General features: G+C 35.7%; 1 protein-coding gene across 1 annotated transcript; it reads right to left on the reverse strand.

Moving 5' to 3' along the window:
- Positions 1-2,047: 2,047 nt before the first annotated feature.
- Positions 2,048-9,296, reverse strand: LOC100810711 (uncharacterized). The gene is made up of 10 exons (XM_003535417.5): positions 8,950-9,296; positions 5,938-8,734; positions 5,551-5,856; positions 5,389-5,475; positions 3,928-4,080; positions 3,515-3,678; positions 3,279-3,426; positions 2,822-2,944; positions 2,607-2,694; positions 2,048-2,312 (listed from the first exon to the last, which is right to left on the reverse strand). Exons 2-10 carry the CDS (start codon positions 8,215-8,217, stop codon positions 2,125-2,127), a joined length of 3,537 nt encoding a protein of 1,178 aa, XP_003535465.1. The 5' UTR covers positions 8,218-8,734; positions 8,950-9,296; the 3' UTR covers positions 2,048-2,124.
- Positions 9,297-9,509: the final 213 nt, after the last annotated feature.

Here is a 9,509-nt window from a genome sequence, read left to right on the forward strand (position 1 = left end):
GAGCACGAAATTTTGTGCCTCAAATGAGATCTTTGAAGTTTAATTCTCAAATGATCAAAGTTCAAAATATACACACACATGACCTCTAATTATAGCCTAAGTGTCACACAAAATTGGAGGAAAATTTGAATTTCTATTCAAATTTTACTTGAATTTGTGGAACCACATTTTGGAGTCAAAATTTCACTAATTATGATTAGTGAATTTTGTAGCTATACTTTAGCCCACTAATCCAAGATCAATTCCGAAATTCTCCACTAAGTGTACTTAGGTGTTATGAAGCATGTAAATCATGAATGACATGCACAAAGTGTGACTATATGATGTGACAAAGAGATGTAACAACCAAATGCTCATCTCTCCCTCTAAAATTTAATTGGATTGAATTTCTCTCAATTCAATTAAATTTATTTTCCAATACACACATCAAATATTCACTTAATGCATGTGAAATTACAAAATTACTCATAATACAAAATCTAGTCTAGGTGTCCTAAAATACAAGGACTAAAAAATCTTACATTTCTAGAGTACCTTACTTACATTATAGAACCCTAAATACAAGATCCAAAAATAATGAAACTTTAATTTAATATTTACAAAAATAAGTGAACTCATACTTAGCTGCAGCTTCTTTTCTTTTGCCTTTTGTGTTTGAGGCTCAAAATGAGGAAGCTCTAGCTTTTTGGTGGTGTATAAAAATGGGTTTTCACATATGTTTCCAAAGAGTGGTTCATGAGACTGATTATCAAAGTCTCTTTCACGCTTGAAGGAATAGACCAAAGCAACCTTTAACGTACTTTGATGGTGTCATTGAGGATTGTGCTTTCGCCTTCATGGGAAAGGATGGCAAAATGGGTTGGCATTACCTATTTTGGCCCGGTCTGCCACTAGTCTACCAAAAATAAGGTGGGATGAGTCGGTCCGCTTAGACTTAATAGGTTGGACATTCTGATCTGTCTTGCTTGAAGGTGGGCTAATAAGCTAATTCATCCTTTAAAAAAATAAAAATTCTTAAAAAATAATTGACACACAAAATAATAATAATCTTCAATGATAATTAATAATAACAAGTCTATCAAGTAGGTAAATCACAACACAAAATCATAAACTCTAAAACTGATTTTAAAATCTTAAATAATGCAAAGTAATTAAATACAAACCAAATTAAAATATCCTTCCTATCATTTTTTTTTAATAATCTCATATATTAATATAATTATTTTAAAAAAATTAATATTGTGGGCTGACAAGCCAAACTGTCCCATCTCTGACCTAATGGATTAACATGTTAAGCAGGATGAATCACGACAGATTGGTGGGCTAAGATTTCCATACCGTCCCATCAAATTGATAACGGACTAGCTGACCCGCTGGCCTGGTCCGATTTTCCATCCCTATTCACGGGCCCCCACAACCCTTGTTTGACTTGGACCAAACGAAGTGCCAATGCAGTAGCTCGTAGCTTTGCTCATTTAGCTTTTGTTTATCTTGAAAAATTCTGGCTAGAGGATGCCCCTTTTCAAGTGGCTACCTTCATCAACAAAGATGTAATGTTGTTATCTACTAATAGCAAATGAATTTCTCAGCTTTAACCTAAAATAAAAAAGGATACTCGTACACAAAGGGTTGATACCAAAGAAAATATAAAGAAAAGTCTTAATTGTTAAATTTACCTCCAAATCTTTATTATTTTATAAATTTTACCACTCAAATTTTATTTTTGTGAATTTTATTCCCAAACTTTCATGATTTTGTTGATTCTACGATCCATTTTTTTTTTTACTAATTTTGCCATCCAACCTTCAATAATTCATATATTTTATCATTTAATTTTTTTTTGTGTATTTTATTATCGAGCTGTTACAAAACAACATAGTTTTTTTATCTTTAACTTTTTTTTGACATGTTAAAATTAAAAACTTGAATGATAAAAATTATAAAATTTAAACTTAGGTGGTAAATTTTTTAATTAAACCTAAATAAAAAGGATTTTACTCATTTTCAGCTTATGCCTTTAACACCACGGTTTCTGTACAAACAATGCTAGCCAACTTGAACAATTGTTTTCATCTTTCTTTTGTATTTGCATACATTAATTTACAAGAAAAAAAAATGTAAGTTTCATCGTCTAGCAATGTTATGTCTCTTTTTGGGCACTGAATCTGACATGTTGCGAAGTCTATTTTTAATATCTGTGAAGGTTGGCCTGGCTGCAGGATCAGGACTCCAGCACTCTTCCATCAGCTTTTTCCACTCGGAATCACATCGTTTTGGAATCGGAGGCCTGAGCGTATTATTGACAATACCACCTTCATTAAATAATTAGAAAGTAAACAAACTCATCGTTAGAATTCAAACAAAGATTTGTTGCAAGCAATCTTCTGTTGAGTGGTGATAAGAATAAATACAATGCTTCAATGATGAAGCAGTAATGCACTATGCTCATGATAATTTGGAACATATTATCACACCTATGCTAAAAATGCAAGCAATATGTTTATTAATGCTAAACTGCAAAATACACTACAATTGCTTGTAATAAGTGACTTCCACACGAATCATGACAGAAACGATATCCAGAGGTTTTAGTAACAAAACCTTACCTATGATAGCCCCGCAGTGCATGTTAGCATATGGTTCTTCCCCGGTCAACATTTCCCACATTGCAATGCCAAATGAGAAAATATCAACCTACAAGAGTCATGAATAGACAGACACTCAATATTACATTCTCCAAGACAGTGCTTGCTCTGTCCACATGCGAGTGCCTGGTAAAAATCAAAGTAAACAAGACAGAAAGACAGATGAAGTTCCTAACCTTCTCAGATACCCTACAACTGTTACCATCTAGTAATTCAGGCGCCATCCATGGAAGGGTTCCTCTGACACCACCGGAAACAAGTGTGTTGCGTTTAATTCTGGATAGGCCAAAATCTCCAACCTAGAGAACAGACATCCGCCAAGGATGTTATTCCAATAATTTTTCTTTCAACAAACTTACTAGAGGGAAAATGAAGGATATAGAGAAAATACAGATCACTAAACAGATATAGAAAACGAGAAAAGGTAATAACTAGTATGGAAGTTGGATAACAACTAGGATTAAATTTGTAACTTGGGAAAACTTACTTTAACAAGTAATATAAAGCAATGAAATGATTCCAATAGTTGTGAACTTCTGTTTTTATTTATCATTACAACAAATGTTTAGGAGAATAACTTGTTTAAAACCTCACAAGTCAGAAAAAAGAGTTATTGTTTCTGCTGCAAAATACCTTACATACAGGTCGCTCAGGATCGCCCAGATTGACAAGTAAATTATCACACTTCAAATCAAAATGAACAATATTTTTCAAATGCAAATATTCCATCCCAAAGGCTGCATCAATTGCAATCAGGAGCCTTTTCCGGCGGTCAAGCACTCTGCACAAAGTATAGTAGAGTAAGAGTGATAAATTGCAGGTCTATTTTACAATTAGCATTGGCAAGTTAGATACGTAAGTTAGCTTACTTATCCTTCTTCATGAGAACATTCCTCAGTGATCCATGCAACATGTATTCGGTTACTGTTGCCAATGTTCCACCTGGGTCATCTGGAACTACCCCATAAAATGCCACCACATTTGGATGGTGAAGAGTTGACAGAATCTGTGCCTCTCTCCAAAAATCTTTAGTCTGCAGAAACAGATGAAAAAAGCATACAGCTGAGAAACATTATCAAACAAGAGATTTTTATGTAAATATATGTTAATGGCCGGTAAAAATGAGATTTTCCAAATCAATGAAATCAAATTCCTCATTTACCATGGAAGTACTTTTCCATGTATAATTTTATACAGGCAATTGTATCAACATAAATTCGAGAGGTAAACTAAATAAATGATACTAGCAAATTCAACTAGCTTATAATTTATGGGGACCTACCAACCGCTCTTGCTCCGACAATCTACCAGAGAAACAGCTACTTTTTATTCTCTTAATTGCAACATCTGTTCCCCTCCACTTTCCGTGATAAACAGTTCCAAATGTTCCAGATCCTAACTCTTGCAATTCTTCAAGATCATCATTCTCAATATTCTGCATTTTTACAAAAGAAGCACTAGATTAAACGCAGATACAAGTGGGTTCTAATCTGCCTTCTTCTAATCCTATTAAAACAGCTTCAAGAAGAGTAGTGTAAAAAAGAAAAAAGAAACAAAAGAAAGAAGATAACAACTGGAGGAAAGATTGCATTACAGTAGGAATTAGGCCTATCTGAATTTTCTCATTTGCTAATACTGCCATTAATCCTCAAGTGATTAACAGCAATATAATTTATAACTATGTTGTCTGATGATTCTATTTTGCAGTATAAAATGTTCATGAAAATATAATTTGTTCACACACAAACACACAGTAATATAATGATATTGATAAGGTCAGACAGTTTCAGGGTTTTAATGTATTATCCTCTCATTCAGTTTGGCCACTAGTCTCAAAAGGGTCAACAAACTTTTTGAGCCAGGCCAATTTTTTTTTATTTTTTTTAATGTAAGCAAACACAGCTCCACTTATCAGGCAAATCGGCCTTGCTCAGTTCAAGCCAGCTACCACTTTTTAAGACCAAGACAGGCATTTTTGCAAGACTTAGAAAGCAAACAGCGCACGACCGCACCATTTCATGATAGAAAAGGTTGGGCCAATTTTAACCTTATGAAAACACAATTCACCAACAAAATTTCAAGATAAATGAGGTTGGCCAGGCTCAATTCAGGCAATGGGCAACCTCCTTTCCAGTGCAAGGCATTTTTTAAAGCCTCAGGAAACACAATCCAGCCAAAAAGTTAAACAGGTTGGTCCATTAAGTGAATATTATTTTACACCTCTATATGAAAAGACAGTTTGGCTCAAATTATGACAACAAACTATTTCTGGTAAACCAGTTTTCTCAAGATTAAGAAAATACAGAATCCACATAAGTTTTATTCTGGCTAAGCACACCTGGCCCTCCCCAATTCAGTACAACCACCCTTCTGAGAACTGTTTATTTTGTTAAGATTAGGGAAACATCTCCCCCCGCCTCCGTAAACACAAAAAGAAAAGGTGTATCGAGGCTAAACAGGCAAGCCCGACATTGTTAGCATCAGAATTCCTAGGAGAAACAAAACAATAGCTTTGAAAAAAACTATCTATCCTGGAACACAATAGACCGTTGGTCAGGACTCAAATATCTAAACATCATATTTGTGAAATTCAACTTTGACGATAAAATTTAGAGTGTAGGGCATTTATCACCACCCCGGTGTTGAAAAATTACTCAGCAAACCATTCCAAGCATTCATGATAATACTGAAGATACAAATAGTAACATTCATCTATGTACTATACCAAACTGCAAAGGTTCACCTGTAAACCATAAATTTCAGCCTCAGTTTCAGCAGTTGCTCTATCACCATTAGGCTTATTGAAGTTTCCACTATCAGATTCTGCATGCTATAAGAACCTCATGTCAATTATATAATCAGTTATCACAAACCATAAACAGCAACTTGATGTGCAGATTCTCACCTTACTTTCAGATTCTGGATTATCACATTCTATCCCTTCCTTTTCAGGAGATGTAGGTTCAACATCAGCCTCTTCATCTACATTTGAGACAACTTTTAAGCACGACTGGATACCTGAAGAATTATAATCCCTTGGTCCCTTGACAACAGCCACTGGTTCTGCCACAGGCTTGTGGACACAAAATTCATTGATATACTCAGAACACTGATTCTTAATGACTGTGTTATGTTCCTTTTGGTGCAGGTAGTATGCAGGATCTTCAACAGGGATAACAACCTCTCTTAAGGAAGAACACATGTCCATATACTGAATTGAAATATGCAAATACTGTGATTATTATATGCAAGCTTGCAGTTGATTTGACGAATTCAAAAGAGATATACATACTGAGATAGGTAGTATGGACCCTCTGTCAGTTTGGGACTCAAAAGAGCAAGGAAGAAGTGGTTGACCGTCTTTTGTCTCCGGCATAGCATATTGGTGAACCATCGATGAGTATTGGCTCCTCCTGGAAAACTCAGAAGCAGTTCTGTCTAATGGTTTCCCCCTCAGGTTTCTTGTGGATTCTAAAGAGATAAATGATGCAGTAGATAAATTGCATTCACTGCTTTGGAAATCTGGTGAAGATGAGCAAACACCATGTGAGCTATAAATGTACTGTAAATGTTTTAAATCTATGGCATTGTCTTGTGACATAGCTCCAGCATTTTCATCAAAAAAATCATTGCTTTTATCTGCAAGTTGCAAGATATCTTTACCAATTTCTGACACATTAAAACTATCAGTCTTTCCAAAAATGGGCAAATTTTGATACTTTGCCAGGTGTTCTTTCCTATCGATCATCTCTCCAGGCTGTATTGAACATTCTTCTAAAGAACTTGAATTTTTCAGTGATGGCAAATTGTCTCTCTCTACACTGAGGGGAAATTGCAAGTGAACTTTATAGTTCTCATCATTCTCCTTAAGAGTTGAGTCAGAATGCGCATGCAACATTCTGTACCAAGATCCCTCTCTAACATCAGAATCTGAGAATAAACTCGATGACTCATGAGGACGAGAGACAACCTTGTTAAAATGGTATGAACCTTCATTGTTGACTAAAGGTCTCTCGAAGATCATATCAGTTAGACTACATGCCGCAGAAGAGACAAACTCATTGCTACTGTTGTTCCGTCTGTGAAGGTGAAGATTCTCACCAGGCTTCCTGATCAGGTCAGGCTCCACTATATATTGGTTATTAGGATGGTAATTCACACATGTAGGCCCTTGAGCAAGATTGTTATGGTGTGCAACTGGATCAACATAATTGGCATTTTCTACAAACAAAGAATTGTTGCATGGAACTTTTTCCATAACAAAGGGAGTAATGCTTTCATTAATAGCATGATATGGTTTATCCTTAAATAGCTGTACATTAGAAATTTTGGGATCTTTAGGCTGTACACAAGTGGGAGATAAAGGAGACATTTGACTGAATGACTTGCCTGCTAGGACTGGAAAGAATTGAGTACCAGGTTTTGAGAGTATGCCTACCAAATTTGGAGAATTTGGGGTGCAATCCTTCATCTCTGAAGCAAATGCAGATGTGGATGAGTCTCTATAGAAATGTGGACTGTTGTAATCAGAGGTATTTCCAAACTGATTGGCATGGCTTGCCAAACTCAGCCCATTGGAATTCTTCCTTGGACTTGGATCCAGCAAACCATTAACAGCAACAACATAATGATAATCTGCATCACTTGGCTGATTGACTCTTGCTTCATTGGAACTTGGACTCTCGCATTCATTTGAAGGTATGAGAAAATTCCTAAGCCGTTGAGAGCCTCCAGCTCTTTCAAGCTCTTCACACTCCTCAATCATATGATGAAGATCCTCATTGGAACAAACAGATATAAGAGCATCAAGATCTTCTCCAGGAAGCTGGTACTTGATAATGTGAGTTTGACTGCAAATAGCAGAAGTCTTCCTCATAAGTTCCTCCCATGTGATGTTCTTCCTGATGGATATTATCCGTGTCTCTCCACCCACATATCTGAGCTTCCCGTCATTTGGTCTTGGTAGTATTCTACCTCCAAAGCTACACAGAAACTTTATCTTCTTATAGAAAGAACCTTCTGAGAATACTGATCCATAAGGATGGCAATGAGGAGACTCAACGACATAAACAGATGGAGCATTTGGTCCCGAATTAACTTGATCACAACCATTTCCCTCGGAAAATTTACCGGATAGTTGTCTAGAAAATTTACCTGATGCTTGTCTGAAACCGCCGTGTTCACACTGGTATCTGCTCAAATTATTAGGATAAGCCCTGCCGTCAACTTCAACAGCATATCCTCTGACTGAAGCAATCTCAGACAAATCTGAGTTACTATCAGATTCTGTTCTCCTTAGCCCAAGAACATGCTTTAGATCCTCATAAACCAGTTGATAATTATTTTCTTTAATATTAAAGTCCAACCTGTTTGGCATATGCTGGTCTGCATTAGTAACGACAGGAAATCTCCTTAAGGCAACCCGATCACGTAAGAACTCGGCAGAAAATTCTTCACCCGTCTGTAGACATATATTGTCTGAATCATCATCAGAAGAGATTCTGTCGCTTAAACCAACACTCACCGTATCTATATATTGCTTGCCTGAAATGCCAGGATCCTCATTGCTCATGGTGGATGATCATATAGTTAGCTTCATATAAACAGTTTTTGCACTAGAGCATTGAATTCTCCACATCTAACCACGTTTAACCAGTGCTAGTTTTTGTCCTGTTGAAAATTACCCATTCAAGACACAAAGTCAAAAAGATAAATCCTCTATTCTTTCACTTCTAAGCCAAATTTCCAGGTAACAACCTATCCAACACAAAGAGTTTCCAAACCTTAAACAGCGTACAATTTTTCATACATCATCCACCCGTCTTAATTACCATATTCTGAAGGTGACATAATTACTAAATCCCTCTAAAAAAGCAATTAAAATCAGCAGAGAAACTTGTATAATTATGATGGAGAACCAACAAATATCCTGGGAATTCTACACAATCCCTTCATTAACAATCATAAGAGGAATATGAATGTTCACCACCACCATTGATATCACTATGATCACATAATATTTCTTGTATAGATGGTCCTAGAAAGGAACCTGCACCCTAGTTCCATGAAGGAACTTAAGAATTCCAACCCTGCAATAATAGGCACATGAACAGCCAAATACAAAGTAAGCAAGGAGGAATCAAAGGAAACGCATTTTCAGCAAATTAAGAACCTTTTTTTTTCTTTTCAAATTAAACCAAAAGAAACAAAAGTGTTGCATGCTGCAGAATTATAATAAAAAACTGGACCCTTTGGTCTAAAACTAAACACAAAACCAATGATTTTTTTTTTCTAAAATGGATACCTTTTTGTTTGCCCATGCATTGGAATTTGAGGTTTGAAGATTGTTGAATTGGGAATGCAAGGTTTTGGGGGAGGGTTGGAGGAACCCAAAAGAGAGAAATGGGAGTTGAAGTTTGGTTTTTGTTGAGAGGGAAGAGAAAGCTTGTTTGTTGTTTGTGAGGCGGGAGAATGAGAGAGAGAAAGAGGAAAAAACGTTCCATGAGGCTCGGAGTTTCCAACGAAGATGTGGGAGAACAATTGTATTTGCTTAAAATGGCGCAGTAAGGATTTGGACAGTATGAAAACGAGGTTCTTCCAACTTCCATCTCAAAACATTCCTAAATCTTTCCACGACCTTTGCCTAGGCCACATCATCGTGTTGTTTTACATGGGGGAACTTCATCCAAGGGTCTTAAATATTTTTTTTAGTTGATACTTGCTCCTTAACTCGTTCCTGTATATAAAATTCAGCTATCTAATTTATCAATATTAAAAAAAATATATTAATTTAATTGATAATAATAATTTTTTTTCTTAAATTTATAACTTTTTCTAAAAAATATAATTATTATTATTAATATT

Source organism: Glycine max, chromosome 10 (genome assembly GCF_000004515.6).
Source record: "Glycine max cultivar Williams 82 chromosome 10, Glycine_max_v4.0, whole genome shotgun sequence".
Taxonomy (NCBI): domain Eukaryota; kingdom Viridiplantae; phylum Streptophyta; class Magnoliopsida; order Fabales; family Fabaceae; genus Glycine; species Glycine max.

Coding starts and splice junctions, on each gene's coding strand:
- LOC100810711 (XM_003535417.5), bottom strand. CDS start 8,217: ATGAGCAATGAGGATCCTGGCATTTCAGGCAAGCAATATATAGATACG. Junction 3,679..3,927: donor TGTCGGAGCAAGAGCGGTTG/GTAGGTCCCCAT, acceptor CTGTTTCTGCAG/ACTAAAGATTTTTGGAGAGA. Junction 2,695..2,821: donor GTTGTAGGGTATCTGAGAAG/GTTAGGAACTTC, acceptor TGACTCTTGTAG/GTTGATATTTTCTCATTTGG.